The 17,917-nt window shown below is 43.7% G+C and overlaps 1 protein-coding gene across 2 annotated transcripts in view; it reads left to right on the top strand.

Moving 5' to 3' along the window:
* Positions 1-17,917, top strand: part of Jak1 (Janus kinase 1) — a 115,726-nt gene that overhangs the window by 80,928 nt on the left and 16,881 nt on the right. For both annotated transcript variants that reach the window (XM_085686305.2, XM_048453157.3), the window contains exons 7-12: positions 2,420-2,583; positions 4,224-4,563; positions 6,259-6,444; positions 10,010-10,167; positions 12,282-12,405; positions 15,107-15,293. In XM_085686305.2, the coding sequence (XP_085542431.1) occupies positions 2,420-2,583; positions 4,224-4,563; positions 6,259-6,444; positions 10,010-10,167; positions 12,282-12,405; positions 15,107-15,293 (1,159 nt within the window). The remainder of the gene's footprint in view (positions 1-2,419; positions 2,584-4,223; positions 4,564-6,258; positions 6,445-10,009; positions 10,168-12,281; positions 12,406-15,106; positions 15,294-17,917) is intronic.

Consider the following 17,917-nt stretch of genomic DNA (forward strand, 5'->3'; position numbering starts at 1 on the left):
ATCTCTCTTTTTCTGACCACATGAGTCTAAAACCATGGCTTTGACGGCTAGATCCAGTCCATTCCTTAGCTTTCCAGACTCATGGTAGAGGTACCACTGGAGCCTTTTACTGCCACAACTCTATGGCGTTTCAAGGTCCCTGCCAGCAAGCAAGCTGGAGCATTCTGCTCACAGACCACACTCAGTTGGACTGCCTGCCTGAAAGAGTCAGAGATTGCCCTGGCAGGACAGTCCAGAAAGCCGGCATTTTAAAACAGTGTAGCTTTTTTCCTGCTACGACTGATAACCGAAAAGCATGCGTTCAGCTTTTCATCAATACTATTTAAGTATTTCATGGCAGGACCTTTTAAAAGAGCTGCAAAGTTTTGCAGCTAAAGCTGAGTCAGGAAGCCTCTCTTAGCTGAGAGCCTTGCTTGCCTCTAGCAAGCAGAGCAGACCTGAGAAATTGCTGCTACCATACCAAGAAAACATGCTTTACTCTATTCTTTTCCAAGCTTTCTCAAGCTTTCTGTGGATTCAGTTATCCACACATTGGCGCCATATGTAACATGAGGGGGCCGGCTTGTTGGGGTTTCCGTCCCGCCCGGTACCCCACAACCAGCAAATCCCAAAGAGAAATCACACACAGGACTCCATAAGGTTATAAACTGGCCCATTAGGTCAGGCTTCTTGTTAGTCCTTATAACTTATGTTACCCCATTATCCTTATCTACGTTAGCACATGGCTCCGTACCTTTCTCAGCTGGGCAAGTTACATGCTGCCTCTTTGGTGGTCTGCGCAGGAGTGCCGAGGGAGCTTTGGCTTCCAGAATACTCCCAGTCTCTTTGCTCCACCCCTACTTCCTGTCTGGCTTTCCCGCCTATACTGCCTGCCTGGCCAATCAGCGTTTTATTAAAATACATGATTAACAGAATACAGACAATTCTCCCGCACCAATGCCTTAAAGGAACAGACTTCAGTGATAGACTATGGAGAGTATTGACTAGGAAGAACTCCCGAAGAGAGGAAGAGTACCCTGCTTCAAAGATGATGTCATCCTTGCTTTAGAATCTCACCTTCAGGAAAATCAGCGTCTCAGCATAGGATTTGTTGAGTTAGTTGTACAGAATGTTCACAGATAGTCACAGGCTCTCACTTCTCTTCCCAAGATCTCAGGTTCAGATTTTTTCTGCTTCTCAAGCATTGTTAGCATAGATCCTTGTTATTTTTCAAAACTTTGTGGTACTGGCCAGTGACCTTTCTTTACCTGAAAGAAAAAAGTCCTATTGTGAACAGAAGGGGAACTTCAGCACCCCTACCCCCCAAAACAAAATAAAACAAAAACATGAAACACGAAAGTGTCTCAGTAGAAACCTCTCTTCCAGACCCACCTCACCCAGACAGAGTAGCTGGAATGTTCACCTTCCTGGGCGTGGGAGTACCTAGCAGAGGGTTGGTACAGCTGCTGCAGTGTTGTGGGAAGGTGCCCTGGAGTCAGGATCAGGCTTTCTCTCAGCCCCCAGTTCCCATGCCACTCTTCTGTTTGAATTTACTTTTTTTGTAAGCACCTAATATTAGTGACTCCTCTTTTTCAGAATGGTCCCTCCATGAGGTCAGAAATGTAGCTTCTCCATTCCCAAATCTCTAGTGCCTAGGAGAATGTCTTACTCATGATTCGACTTCTTCCCCATCAGTGTTCTAACAGGGCTGTTGTGAGGACTAAGGTAAAGTAAAGTAGTGCCTCACACGTCTAGCAGGGAGGTTAGGAGTTAGTAAATGTGAACCTGTAATGGCTCATCATTGTACTGAACAAGGCTAGTTGTGGGTACTGGTTTTTAGTCTTGTTTTTAAAGTCCCCATTGATTTGTGGAAGGCTACACTTTTCCCTCATCTGTGAGATAGTGTATTATGTTGATACTTTTATGTCCTGAAAATGCAAATAACACATGTGGAGCAAACTGATGGTTTGTGGTAATGATGTACTGTGGAGTGTGACTCCTTCCCCTTTCGGCAAGCCCAACTCCATACACACAGTCCCTATACTAGGCTGGCTAGGACATGTTTATGAAGTTAATGCTGTCAGCCCAGTGTCGTTTGTCTTGGTCTGATTCAGTTCAGACCTAATGCCTATGTCTAGGCATTGTTTACATAGAAAGCCCCATGATAGGGCTTTGTGAATTCATGGTCTTCACCAGCACTTTGACAAGCACTCAGTAAATCCTCACTGAATGAATGAATGAATGAATAACGTAATCTAGGGAGAAAAACTCTTAACTGCTTTGTGCCCCATTTCAGTGGACACAGCCTTGATACCAGAGACATTCTGATTCGTTTCCTTGCTGTGTGACATTTTGGCCATCTTTGATCCTCTCAAGGTCAACATGGGTGGCTCCTAAAGCTTAGGTGGTGGCTCATTTTTTTCTCTTCTCTGCCCCTAAGGGACAGTATGATTTGATCAAATGCCTGGCTCCCATTCGGGACCCCAAGACAGAGCAGGATGGACATGACATTGAGAATGAGTGCCTGGGGATGGCTGTCCTGGCCATTTCACACTATGCCATGATGAAGAAAATGCAGTTGCCAGAACTTCCTAAAGACATCAGGTAAGCCTTCTTGCTAGCCCGAGTGGATAGTGGAGTCAGGTTACTGATTTGGCTCATTAGTTTTGAAACAGGGCCTTCCTTTATCTAGTCCAAGCTGGCCTCAAACTCATGATCTTCCTATCTCAGTCTCCCAAATACTGATATTACAAGCATGTTCCACATCACCTAGCTGTAATGTTACATGTGCTCATGCATCTTTCTGCATGATTCAAATCTTTGGATATTTGTACAAAGAAACATACTTAAAATTGTGGCCTAATTTTTTTTTATGCTAGCCAGTAATCTCAGAAACATGAACTAGAGTGAAGTGTCCAGGCAGATTAGTGACCTGCATGCTCTCCATGCTTCCAATGCAGGTGGCATTGCTGTCTGTTTGGGCTGCCTTCTATAGCCTGTACACTGTGGCCTGGGAGCTGGTACTTCTGATGTGAGGGATGGTCAGTTATTAGTTATAGAAAATTGTATTAAGATGTGGTTTGAGATTAATATTCAGTCTATGTAATTTCAGCCTATCTGTGAAATTGAATTGCCATTCCTCTTACCAGTGAACCATAAAAGACAACCCTAGCCGGGCATGGTGGTACATGCCTTTAGTCCCAGCACTTGGGAGGCAAGGACAAAGGCAGGCAGATCTCTGTGAGTTTGAGGTCAGCCTGGTCTCTATAGCAAGTTCCATGGCAACCAAGGCTACATAGTGAGACACTGTCTCAAATAAATCTAGAACAACAGCAACAAAAAGGACAATCCAAGTTTTAAGAGTTTTTTTTGCAAGAGATATAGCTCAGTGCTAGAGTCTCTTGGCTAGCAGTGTGAGCCCTTAGGTCCATCCCAAGTACCACAAAAGAAGGGCTAACCTTCAGGTATACCTTTCCAATATGAAGGGAGGGTTCTTTGTGGCTGTATTGTTTATGATAGTGGCACACATCTCATGAGGTTACTTCTGTTTCTATCTCTTTTTTCATAATTTATTTATTTTTATTTTATGTACATTGGTATTTTGCCTGCATACATGTCTGTGTGAGGGTGTTGTGTCCCCTAGCAATGGAGTTACAGAAGTCGTGAGCCGCCATGTGGGTGCTGGGAATTGAACCTGAGTCCTCTGGCTTAACCACTGAGCCGTAGGCGAAGACTGCTATTTGATTTCCCAGCCGCCCGGACCCAAAATAATCACACAGAAACTGTATTAATTAGAACACTGTTTTGTCTATTAGCTTAGGCTTCTTATTAACTAAGTCATAAATTAACCCATTTCTATTATTCTGTGTATCGCCACAAGGCTGTGGCTTACTGGGTAAAGTTCCGGCACCTGTCTCTTTCAGCAGCTATATGGCCTCTTTTTGACTCCACCTACTTTTTCTCTATATCTCTGTTCTGATTTCCTGCCTGGCTTTATTCTGTCCTACCAATGGTAATAAAACATATTTACAACATACAGAAGGGAATCCCACATCACTGAGCAGAGTTAACCACTGAGCCTTCTCTCTAACTTGTGTCTATCTCTTTGTAATTGTTAACATCTGTGGTCCTCTGGGATTAGATCCTGTTTTCTCATTTACCTATACATTCAAGGAAAGTCATAGAGGCCTATTTATAATTATTTCTTGCTAACTTGTATATAATTTTTTTAAATTTTCTCTTAGCTATAAGCGATATATTCCAGAAACATTGAATAAATCCATAAGACAGAGGAACCTTCTTACCAGGATGAGAATAAATAATGTTTTCAAGGATTTCCTGAAGGAATTTAACAACAAGACCATCTGTGACAGCAGTGTGTCCACACATGACCTGAAGGTGAAATACCTGGCTACTTTGGAAACTTTGACAAAACATTATGGAGCTGAAATATTTGAGACTTCTATGCTACTGATTTCATCAGAAAATGAATTGAGTCGGTTCCATTCGAATGACAGTGGCAATGTTCTCTATGAAGTCATGGTGACTGGAAATCTTGGAATCCAGTGGCGGCAGAAACCAAATGTAAGTGGCTGTGGGTATCTGATGAAGAAGAAGAGAAGATCCTGTGTCACTGGAGTGTGCTATTGAGCCTGTCAGAATCACCTGTTTCCATGACCTCACCCTGTAGGCTAAATTGAATCAGCTTGTCTGGAGGCCATGTATTACTCCTCCCTCGCATCATAACTGTGGCATAGCTGAGGCAAGAACTGAGCCTCGGCAGGCTTTTGGCTTCACAAAATAGATAACTGCATTTGTGTTATGAAGCTTTATTGAGATTTTGTTTTGTTGTACTGGGTACTGATTGACTCAAGGGCCTGGAACATGCTACATACCCCTCCCCCACTTTTACTTATTATCATTACAATGCTGGAATCAAATCACATGCTTAGGCAAGTGCTCTACTGCTGAACTATATCTGAAGCCGTTTGTCTTTGTCAAATGAGGTAATAACACGAGTTTAAACCTAAGGAGACATGTTCAAATTCCAGCTCTGCTCCGTATGGTTATGTGGCTTTAGGGGGTTATTGTACCCATATAGGTACATAGGACTCATCTGTGAAGCTGTTCCTTAGTACCTAGAGGCAGGTATTATCTCATGATCCTGTGCAGGCACCTAAATCTGTCGATGCTCATGTCTCATAGATAATGATATAGTATTTTTATGCAACCTATACATTAGCCTTCTGTATACATTTATTATATCTAGATTGCCATATAATACTAAATATTATGTAAATTCTATGTAAATACTTATATTGTACTCTTTAGGGAATGGCGGCAAGAAAAGAGTGCATGTGGTTCAGACACAACATTACAGGCCTGACATTTTGGTCACTGGCTGTTGAATCTGTGTACACAGAATTGGTGGATGTAGAACCCTAGAAATGAGTGGGCTGACTGCAGTTACTGTTGTTGAGAGAACTAAATGGCATATGGGCACAGAACCTGATTGCTAGTAACTGTTGACTGAATGGCTGTAACTATATAGTAATTACTATAAGTAATAATATTAAATGTAAGATTCATTTTTTTCTCCCTGACTTATTTTCTTGCTAAAATAACAATACCAAATTACCAAGGGCTTTCTGCATAGTAGTTAAAGTTTAGATAGGCATGTGTCTAATCTCATGAAGATTAAAAGTTGATATTTTATGGCTGGGGGAATGGTGACTCAGATGACTTGACTAGTTAAGTCACTGGAACAGACAGGAAGTTAATGTGGAATGTGTTCTGCAGAGCTCATGCTAGTCAACTAGATAAACTCATGCAGCTATGTTCTTCGGTGTATCAGTTGTTGACATATGGACTCATATCATCTCTTGAAAAGCCTCACTATTACAAAGTCAAAACATTGGTAGCAGGAGGAACTTGGGTTTTTCCCATTCATGTTTGGGAAAATCTGTTCTCCGCCTGTGCTGAAGCACACTCTCAGTCTGGAAGTGAGGAGGTCTGTGGTTGGTACATGCCCATTATGTCCACTCCAGCATCAGCATGCATGTTGTAGATAGGATTATTGGAGAATGAAATCCAAGTCTCTGGTAGGGCTCCATCATTTGTTTATAAGCCAGTGGTTCTCTGAGCCTGCTCTGGCTTTAGGTATTCTGACTTTTTCTTCCCTGGGCCTTGGCTTTTTACCAAATTGTTTGAAGTGCTGACCTTTTACCAACAGAAAATGAGAAATCCAACTAAATCCTGTCACTTCTGTTATCTTATCAGGTTGTTCCTGTTGAAAAGGAAAAAAATAAACTGAAGCGGAAAAAACTGGAACATAAACAGAAGAAGGATGAGGAGAAAAATAAACTCCGGGAAGATTGGAACAATTTTTCCTATTTCCCTGAAATCACCCACATTGTAATAAAGGAGTCTGTGGTCAGCATTAACAAGCAGGACAACAGAAACATGGTAAGCCTGCTTAGGTGCTGCAGAGTCTAGATGTGATGATGAGAGAGACACACTGCTGAGGATGTTCTGTGGCACATGATTTCCAGACTTCCATCCCCACTTAAAGGTCCCTTTTAAGCCAGAAGTCCCATTGCCAGGGTCTGTCAGTGTCTGCTTCAGAGTTATGCTGGCACATCCCAGTACTGTGCTTGCTTCTTGCAAATGCCCACCTGCTTTAGGGTTTTTAACCACCTCAAGGTATCTCAGTGTCAACATTTAGTTAATAAAAAGAAGTGAACAGTGGACCAGAGAGATGGCTCAACTGTTAAGAGCAATTGCTGTTCTTTCTGAAGACCCTAGTTTGGACCCCAGTATTCATGTCCTGTGATTCAAAACCAGCTCTAAGAAATCTGATGCCTTTTTCTGGTCTCTGTGAGCACATGAACACTTATGGCACATGCAAACACACACACACACACACACACACACACACACACACACGTGGATATGAAAGAAAAGGAGTTAAATTAGTCTTTTATTTATTGTACCATGTTGGTGTGGCAGACAAAGATGCATGGAGGTCTCTCCTAGACAAAAACCTGCTGTGTGGTGACCCTGTCCCAGGACCGGTACCTGAATTCTTCCCTTAGATTGCTTCTGCCAGTCTAATGCCTCCCAGTCTCCACCTCCCAAGAGTCTCTTAAGAGCCTGATCACTGCACAACCAGACCGACATTCTCAAACCCAGGAAACACCAATTTCCCACCTTCTCAGCACACTGGACAAGGAGCAGTAGGGGTAAGGAGAGGGGCCTCCACAAGGACCAAGGTTGCCTTGCTCATGCACTAGACCTCACAGGAGAGCTGGATCCAACACCTGGCCTCTTTCCCTTTATTCTGTTTTCTGGTCTTTCTGCTGTATGGGCTACTCTTGTGTGTTATAGGTCTGTTCCTAAAGCTTATTACTATAGACTCTGGTTTATCTTCCATCTATCTCATACTGTAAACCATAAATTAATCTCTAGTTTTAAAAGAAAAAGATGGAGGCTGCAAGTCTGCTCCTTTGCTGAGCTGGGTGGGTCATCTGAGATGAAATAGTTGGAAGCCACACTTGCCACATGATTAGACTTCAGGCAAGTGGCAGGCCACAGAACAACCCCATCATGGTGTTAGGCACACCCAGGGACTCTCGGACAGCAGGGAGAACGTCACCTCATTTGAAGACACAGCCTAGACAAGCAGCACAGTTTGGCAGGGAAAGTTGTAACTCTGCCAGATAAACATGTTTTTGTTGTGGGAAGTCACTCCTGATACCATGTATTGAGGACAGGCTAGTGTGACAGACTTACTTACAAAGTGAAGGGCGTCAGCACCAGGGAAACACCTTGTTTTGTCTAAAGCAATGTCAGAAAGATAATGCACCACTCAAAGGTAGAGCATGGTGAGCTCGGGACACACAGAGTCACATTCTCATCTCTAGAAGCTGCCTTTCTGACAGCTTTCTGGAAAGCAGTTTGACAACAGATGCAAAAACCTTGAAAATACTCCAGTGGTTCCCTGTTTAGGAACCCAAGGAACATGTTTTCCAGAAACCATGTGGGATGCAGACAGTGGCTTGTAAGTAAGTGTTCAGTTCAGCAGTATTTACAGTGTCAAATGCTGCTGACACCCTAGGTGTGCAGAAAGAAGGCTGGGAAAATGGTGAGTTTACACAAGTAGTAGAATATTACATAACCAAACTGTTAAAAGAAAAAAAACAAGCTCTGTAAATGGGATAAAAACAGAATGTAAATATTGATCTATTAGCTAGTACTGATGTACTTTGCCAAGTTTTTGGAGGTTAGCATGCATGTACACATGCCCTTAGACCAAATGTTCCATCTTCACAGCCATTTGTGTGTGTTAAGGTTGTGAGTGGCTTTCATTTTCTTAGTCTACCTTCCCCATTTTTGGACATTAAAACAAATAACTTTATCAGGAAAAAAAATGTAGGTAAAGTGAATGACTGGTGAGATGGTTCAGCAGGTATAGACACTTAGCCACCAAGCCTGATGATGAGTTGAGTTCAGTCCCCAGGAGCCACATACGGGCAGAAGGAGAGAACTGACTCCAGAAAGTTGTCCTCTGACCGCCACATGTGTCCCTGCGCACACACATAAATCTAATAAAAATTTAAAAAGTAAACAGAGAAATAGAAATGTTGAGAGATGTTGGTGGAAAGTGGGAAAAGGAGGGAGAAGCATATTACTGATCCCTCAGCGGTGGTTGTAGATTGTGGTGAGGAGCCTACGTTGAGTCTTTAGAACAATGATTCTCAACTTGTGAGTCATGACCCCTTTGGAAGTTGAAGAACCCTTTCACGGGTTGCCCAAGACCATCTGCATATCAGATGTTATGATTCATAAAAGTAGCAAAATTATAGTTAGGAAATAGCAATGAAAATAATGTTTATGGTTGGGAGTCACCACAGCATGAGGTATTAAGGGGTCTCAGCATTAGGAAGGTTGAGAAGCATTGCTTTAGAAGAACTGTAAGATGTAGGGTATCAGCTCAGTTTCAAATGGGGGACCTGAGACCACAGTAGAGAGCCATAGGGACTTGTACTTCATATTGAGAAAGTGACAGGATTTGTCTGAGGCTGCTTGGCTTTAGGCCACACTTTCTGCCAGTATTGTTAGGGCTTCTAAGGAGTTACTGTCCCCCAACGAATGTGAGGGGCTGGGAGTGGTAATGACAGCAGGTCAGTGGTCTGCTTGTTTACTGTGGGCACCCTTGTAACAACAAAGGAAGAAAAGCAGTAAGTGGGGTTTACATTTTATGAGCAGCTCCATCCTATCTGAGCTGCCAGTCACATCTGGCACCCAGTTAGTGCTCCCATATTGAAGGTCAGAGTTCACACTAGGCACTCAGGCCTCTGTTTCTGCCAGGCTAGTGTGCTGCAAAGGGAGCTATGACAAGGAAAGACACTAGAAATACCTGTCTCTTGTAAGTTTGTTTTCCTTCACCAACACCAGCACCAAGATTGTGCCAGGTGTTTCCTCTTCTAAGGCCCTGACAAGTGCCACCTGTTTTAATTACCATGTGTCAGTTCTGTGGCGGTAGTCATTCCTATTTTACAGAGGCACAGAGAGGTTAAGTAACCTGTTAAGAACACACAGATCCTTTTGGTTAAACACTAGTTGACCATTTTGACCCATAAAAATAGTGAGTTGACTATGTTTGAGCTCAGTGGCAGGTAGAGATGCTCTAAACCTGAAGAGGCAGGCTTCAGAGCTTGTGATTTACTGGTGTGTCCTCCTCCCACCTGAGAACATTCTTGCTCTCTGTATCTCCACTCTGTGAGCAGGCAGTACTTGGCTGCTGGTCTTTCACGAGAGCAGAACACCAACAGGTTGCCAAGTCTTGCTCTGATTATCAGTTCTCTGCATCTCCCACACACCTCTCCTGCTGTTCAGGTTTCTTCTGTCAGGACATGAAAGCCTTTGTATGCCAGGTGGGCCCTGCTTTAAAATTGGCTTTACAAAGGTGTCTGTAGGTGCGAGCCACATCAGAATAGTGATGTAACTGTGCTATGTCTTCTCTCTCCAGGAACTGAAGCTCTCTTCTCACGAGGAGGCCTTGTCCTTTGTGTCCCTGATAGATGGCTACTTCCGGCTTACAGCAGATGCCCACCATTTTCTCTGCACTGATGTGGCTCCCCCACTGATCGTCCACAATATACAGAATGGCTGTCATGGACCAATCTGGTTGGTTCCAGAATGCCCTCTATTACCTTTGGTGTGAAAAGAGCCTAGGTTTTAGAGGTAGAACGTCCAGTCCCATAGCTCCACGGGTGCCTGTTGTTGAGACTGGGGCAGTTGGCCAGTGGCAAGCACTTGGAGGCACCTTCTTTGCTCACTGATCTATCAGCCCTTCCTGTCATTTTTTGCCATGGCCCAACTACTCACTTAATTTGGTATCTGCTTTTCATAGTTCAGCCTCTTCACTTCTCCATAGCCAACTCCTCTTATTCTGTCCAACACTGAGCACTTCAAGGGAACAGGATGCAGATCTTTAAATCTTAGGAATTGTCTTCATCTGTATTCCATTGCTTTCCCCCTTCTTCTCATCTCGATTACCCAAGAGACGGGTAGTTTGGTGGTGTGTGGTCACTGACTGAAAGCTCACAGCCTTGGGAGATAGGCACATGCACTGCAGAGCAAGGAGCTGGCCACCCTGAAAGCACCTCTGGTGCTCCAGTTTCAGTTGAGCCTCCGGACATTGGCACTGACTTTTCTCCATGTCTAGAATGCCCTTCCTCTAGGGCAGTGGTTTTAACCTTCCTAATGCTGCAACCCTTTAATATAGTTCCTCATGTTATGGTGACCCCCAGCCGTGAAATTATTTTGTTGATATTTCATAACTGTAATTTTGCTACTGTTATAAATCAAAATGTAAGTATCTGATATGTGAACTCCCAGATGAATCAGGATCCACAGGTTGAGAACCACTGCTCTAGGGTCTCCACAGCCCTCCCTCCCTCCTCCAGGTGTTGGCTCCTGCCTTGTCTGAGAAGTCTTCTCTAATCACTTATATAAAGTGACAACATTCTGAACCCTCCCTATCCCTTGTCCCTGTATACTGTGTTCTGCTTTGCTTTCCTTTAATGGTGTTCATTACCCCCTTACCACCAATGTTTAGTTTATGTCCATGCTTCCTGTTTGACTTGCCTTTCTTTCCAGAGAATGAGCCTCCTAAAGGCAGAACCATGTCTGCATTGCTTACTGCTATTTTGGCATGTACAGCAAGGACATTGAGTGCACGTGAAGGAATAAATGTTGCATGTTTGCGGGAGGCTGAAATCTATTACTTGGGAGTAGGTACCATTCATATTAGATTAAGCATTGAAGAGTGAATGATAGCTTCCCAGGTCTCAAAGAGGAGACAAGGTATGTCTTCCAGGTGAGGGATCAACATGAGCAAGGGTACGACCATATGGCACAGTTAGAAAGTTCTTGAAGTCTCTGCTTTTCTTCTTTATTTTTGTATGTGTAGGAGGGGGAGTTGGTTTCTCTATGTAGCCTTGGTCGTCCTGGAACTCACTCTGTAAACCAGGCTGGCCTTGAACTCAGAGATCCACCTGCCTCTGCCTCCCAAGTGCTGGGATTAAAGGCTTGCACCACCACTGCTTGGCAAGTCTCTGCTTTTCTAAAACACACTGACCACACCAGTCCTTTTCACCAACACTTGTCAGCATGCTTACCAAGCACTGGTAACCATTTAACCAGTGTTCTGTGCCCTCTGCACATCATGACTCTCTGCATTGGGGAATGCAAAGGAGTATAAGACCTGTTCTCCTCTAATGCTCTTTTGCTCATCACTGAGGTATTTATTCAGCTTGTTACTGATTAAGCACTTACTGTGAACCAGGCCTGTTGGGGTCACTGAGGACACAGCGGTAAACAAAGTGGACCAAACTGCCCTCCTCAATGGGGCTCCTTTTTCAGTTAGAATGAGGGGCTGGAAAGGCCCAGCGTGGGACTCCTGGGGCTGTATCCTTGGCAACCCTTACTCACCAGTATTACGAGATGCTCTTCTGGTGAGACATGAAGACAGTGTCTTTGTAGAACTTGGAGATAATCAAGCAGGCCTCTATGCCTTGGGGTGCAGTAGGTGAGTTCTTTCCTAGGTATTGGATACTCAGGGTGTCTCAAGTTCCTCCATGTTGTCACATGCTTCATGCCATGTCAGAGAGGACTTTAGGGTCCTGGCAGGTAACAATATGGTACAGGAAATTTGCACTAGTGCATGAAGTAGATGTTGCTGGGATTTGAAGTGCTGTGGTGTGAGCCTTTGTCCCTTGCCCACTTTCTCTCTCCAGCACAGAATATGCCATCAATAAGCTGCGACAAGAAGGGAGTGAGGAGGGGATGTACGTGCTGAGGTGGAGCTGCACCGACTTCGACAACATCCTCATGACTGTTACCTGCTTTGAAAAATCTGAGGTTAGTCAGGACACAGGAGTGGGCCAAGAGATGCAGCCACAAGGTGTCTGTCTATTGCTACCCAGCCCAAGAGCTATGGCAGAGAAGAACACCTGGGTCTATGAGCAAGTTCCTGGTAATCTGGAAAGAATATCCTGTCTGATAGGACACTCGGTAGCCAAGACCTCGTATCCTTCCTTATGGCTGGTCTCCCTCCCTCTATCCCTCCTCCCTCATTCTTGTCTCTCCTCTTTTCTTTCTTTTTCCCTTCTTCCTTCTCTCTCTCCTGCTTTCCACCCTCTTTTTCTTCTCTTCTGCCATCTCTTGGCAGAAGGGCTATAGCTTTGGAAGGTGGAACATGACCAGATAATTGCGTCCCATCAGGCACAGGTGAATTTTAGCATTGTTATCTAGAGTGGCTTACTTTATACCCAGTGGCAGGATCACCAGACATACCACTGTGTTTGCCTGTGGCATTCTCTGGTATATGTAGACTAGTGTCAGAAAGCCACCTTATCAACATGGCCTCTTTTCCCCAGCAGTAGCTTTGGGCATTTTAACATAAATTGCTGTCCTAAAGTGTCTGCTACATAAACATCCAGATGTGGCTTCAAACCAAGAATGAAGTGAGAGAAATGAAGATGATGTATGGTTTTAAGATTGCTGCCTCATGATCCCTCAGGTGTCTTTGCTAGTCATGCAGCTTTTTAGAATGCTAAGTGGAGTATGTTAGAGAATAATGAGGGTGATTAGTTAAGAGTATTTGTTTGGGGTTGAGTTTTTTATTGTTTGTTTATTTGGTTTTTTTATACAAAAATACCTTTACATAGTTCTCACTGTCCAGGAACTTGCCGTGTAGACCAGGTTGGCCTTGAATTTGTGGAGATTGGTGACCTCTGCCTCCTGAGTGCTGGAATTAAACGTATGTATACCACAATGCCTGATGAAGATAGTGAGTTTTACAGTCTTAGTCTACATTAAGTCTACCAGCAATAGTGAGGCTCACCAAGACTGGAAAAATGAGTAGGTAGAGCCTACTAGATGGAGGCCAGGCATTAACATACGGTAGAAATCAGACACAAAAAAGAAGTACCAGAGAACCCTAGTATTGGGCTCTGTGAAGAACGGAAGGAGGAAGTCACATAAGGAACCCAGTGCTGCCAGGCGTCCTGGATAAAACTGCAGGAGTATTCCTGAACAGCTGGGCCTTATGACTGAATGGGGCTCAGAACTTGTCAGGCTTGTTACCTTCACAGGATGCCTGTTTTCATTTCTCTTCAATCTTTGGAGGAAGTTTAATAGAATGGATGTCTAGGAGAGATAGCCCCACCTCCTGAGGTAGAGCCAGCCTAATTCAGTGTCTGAGTAACACAGCCGTGGTCAAGTTACAGTGGGAAAAGAAACAGCCACAAAGAGGATTGTCTGTTTCATCCAACATTTTACATACATGCCGTTGGTTAAAGCTTACAGAGGTCATATAATAGAGGTGGTGCTATCCCATTGGATGGATTTTTATGTATGAAGTAACCTTGCCAACATTGGTATTTTAAATATCCTTTCCCACTTTATACCATAAGGAGATCTTTCTGACCTAAATTCTTGATATCTTTCTTTGTATAAGAAGATTCCATGGAAAAAAGCTGCTCAGACTCTTTCTGTGGAATTGTGGACTGGATGGACAGCCAGACACCAGTTCTGGGCTGGTTCATGGTGTGCCGGGTGATTTTAGCAACCAGAATTCTTATTCCATACACAGTATAGGATAATCTTTAGGATGTGCTAAGACTTTTATCTTCTAAAGTTAGCATATACTATACATAATAATGAGTTTATTATATTTTCATGTATATATGATCATATTTACCCTTTATATATTTATATTTATATATTATATTTATATATTTATATAAATATGATCATATTTACCCTTTATAACCAACCCTTTCTTTCTTGCCACCTCCAACTCTGACCAATCTCTTTCCTCTTCTCAGAAAGTCCTTCTTCCATTGTCTTGTCTTTATCTGGATGACCAACTGAGCTTAATTAGGATTGCTTATAGGATCATAGACATTAGTAGCTATACCATGAAGCTATACCACTTAGCTATACTTTATTAGTGTCTATATCATGGAATACATGCCCCTTCCTTCCCCAGCAGCTATTAACTGTGTTCGTATGCTCAGAAGGATGATAAGATGTTAACCAGCTAGCCTTGTCCTGACAATCACAGCTACTCAGAGTTCACACGCAGCGGTCGTGTTGTGCCAGGAAAAGGTGTTCTGTAACACTGCAGCCCTCCTGTCTCCTCTTACATTTTTTCAGCCCCTTCTTCCATCATGTTCTGTGAGCCTGAGAAGACATGGCACAGACAGCCATTTAGGGATCAGTTTTCAACAACTAGTATTCTAAAAAGTGTCGAGTTTTCTTAAAATATGCAACAGTCCTATGACATTTTCATGGCCTCCATCTTATATGCCATTTCTGTCAGGTGTAATGATTCTTCTGCAGCTATAAGATCTCTGTATGCTAATATAGTAACTCCCTTTATCAGTGCCTTTTCCTGGCACTGTTCATTATTGACTTACTGCTTGGTTGGTTTTGTTGGTGGAATTTATTTGGGGATATTTTTAGATGTACAGTTTCTGCACCCTCTTACTTGGTGCTCCCTAACATTAACATTGCCTGACTCCATTCTAAACAGGGTTGTTTTTCTGAATGGCAGGTGCTGGGTGGCCAGAAGCAGTTCAAGAACTTTCAGATTGAGGTACAGAAGGGCCGCTACAGCCTGCATGGTTCTGCCGACCACTTTCCCAGCCTGAGAGACCTCATGAACCACCTCAAGAAGCAGATCCTGCGCACAGACAACATAAGCTTTGTATTAAAGCGCTGCTGTCAGCCTAAGCCCCGAGGTCTGTCTCTGCCAGAGCCAGGCTGTGCCGCTCGGAGTTGCCCTTACCACTTGTCATGCTTTAACATGTGGAACAAAGGATGCTGTCTTGGTTAAAGCAACTGTAGTTCCACATGCTTTTCTTTGAGTTCTGTTGCAGGTCTGTCCCCATGTCAAGTCTCATCCCTCTCGTGAAGTAGTTCTCAACCTGTGCAGGGTTGAGATGTGACGCTTTAGGGGGTTGAATGGACCCTTTCACAGAGGGTGAATATCAGTTATCCTGCATATCAGATATTTACATTACAATTCATAACAGTAGCAAAATTACAGTTATGAAGTAGCAATAATTTTATAGTTGGAGGTCCCTACAACACGAGGAACTGTACTAAAGAGTCACAGCCTTCGAAAGGTTGAGAACCACTGCTCTAGTGCCAGTGATGTCTATAGAATAGACACTCACCTCTTCTCACAACCCTATGAAACTGCAGGAAAGACAGTGTTTGGGATTAATTAACAGGGATTTCTTTGTTCTTTGAATGAAGTGGCTTGATAGCTCACCTGTCTTCAGTTTATGTATCAGACAAATGTTCCTGGCATGTCTGTGGGCCAAAGAACTGTTAGATGGGAAGCCCCAGGCCCTGTTCTTTGAGGTTGTGTAGTCCAGTGCAGAAAATGTTACAGATCACTGAGACTACTTCAGTATTCGATGGGTGATAGAGATAATACCCTTGGGTGAAAAGAAATAGTAAAGATCTCTGAATCATGAGGCATGGCAGCAGGAGACAGATCTTGAGCTAAGAGTTGGGTGATGCGAGGGAGGAGTTAGGCAAAGTCATGCCCAGTGCTGCTATGAGTACGCATGAAACAGTGTGGCAGGCCAGGGCAGGTGCTGCAGAAAGCTTCTAGAGGGCCATTATGAAGCAGAGACGGAAAGCAGAAGAAATGGAACTAAGAAGAGAAGATTGGGGTTATAGGACGCCATGGCTGTGATACCAAGGAGCTGAGACCTCCTGCAAACAGTGGGCTAGATAGAATGATCAGGAAGTAAAACCCAGGCTAGTGACCAGGGCGTCACCTGCTTTTGATTTGCACACTGAAATTAGAATGACTACAACCCTTGAGGTATACATCTTGCCTCAGAATGTGAATGTGAAAGTGTGCTTTGGGGGGATACCTGGCCAAGGGCTCATCTTACAGAATGAGATGAGTTATAGTAAATTGGGAGTCAGAGCTAACCTGAATTCTAGATCCCCATATATTGGGGTTTTTGTTTCTCCACCCCAAGATACTACTTTGCATTTGCCAGATCTGTCCTTGGAAGTCTCAGGCCTTGACTAAAGAGAATGTGGCTCATTAACTCTTGACACTAGCTTTGGTGCAGGCTCTTGCTCTTCAAGGGAATTACCTTTGAGTCACCTGGAAAGATAGAAAGGGTCTGGGTTCTCTTTCCAGAATTGCTAGAGATTGAACTCAGAGACTCACGCACACAAGTCATGTGCCTGTCCTTCAGCTGAGCTATACTTCCAGCCCAGGCAGGGCTTTGAGTTTCCAATGTGAAAAAAATATGTTTTAGCCTCAGCAAAAGGCGAGTTCCTGAATTTGGTGAAAGAGGAAGGACTTGTGTTCTTCTTTATCAGATAGGGTCCTGCCAGCCTCAGAGAATAACTGCAGCCTTTGTTTTTATGCTAGATGATGTGCCACAAAGTGCAAAACCACATCTGCCTCTTGCCCATGAGACCTCAGAGCTCCATAGGGCCTTGAAGCCCAGCGGTCCTATTTACTCACATGACCTCTCTTCTGGATGTTAAAACAGATCTTATTTCCCTAGGGATCATGATCCACGGGAGAACACAGAATCCACAGGAATGGAGAAGACTGGATACTAAAATGTGCTTTCCTTGTCAGGTCCCACCCTGTACAGAGTTCTGATGTCAGTATCACCCCCTAGCAGCACAGATCTAGAAGCCAGTAGCTATGGAAGGAAGAATGTAGGAACAGAGCTGAACAGCTCTTGTGTGGCTGCTCCTATGGCCCTTCGGACACTGAGCACTGAGGGTGTCTCCTGACTCCTTTTCTCACTTGTTTATGAGCTTTTAAGACAAGCTTTGGATTTCGCTTGCTGCCCTGGGACTCATGGGAAGACTGGGGTGCACACTGAATTGTATGCAGTACTGTCCATAAGGTCATAGTGTTGGGATAGCTTCCACTCTAGCATAGCTACTATGTTCTAGGTAGTTTAGTGACTATTTCATTGTCTTTTTTTCCCCACATAGGAAGTTGGTTTCAGAGGTATTTAGTGATTTGCTCAAGACTCCATAGCTAATGGCATCAGTAGTAGTTAGAGTAGTGGCAATGGATAATAATGATGGCTACTAACACTTAGTAAGTGTTTGATCTGCCAGTTAGAAGGCCTTACATGATTTTTGCCATTTAATTGTCATAATAATTCAGGATGCTGTTGTCCCTATTGCACTTGGCCCACACCCTACATGGAGGAAGAGTGCAGATTTGAACACACGTGATCTCACCCCAATCCTCTCCATTTCATCTATATACACTTTGCAGAGGGGCAGGTACCATGGTGAGCCAAGTCTGTGGAGGAGGGAAGGCTGAGGGAACCCAGGCTGGAGCTTCCTCCTGTTGGTT

This window comes from Myodes glareolus, chromosome 3 (genome assembly GCF_982192425.1).
Source record: "Myodes glareolus chromosome 3, mMyoGla1.1, whole genome shotgun sequence".
NCBI classification, from domain to species: Eukaryota; Metazoa; Chordata; class Mammalia; order Rodentia; family Cricetidae; genus Myodes; species Myodes glareolus.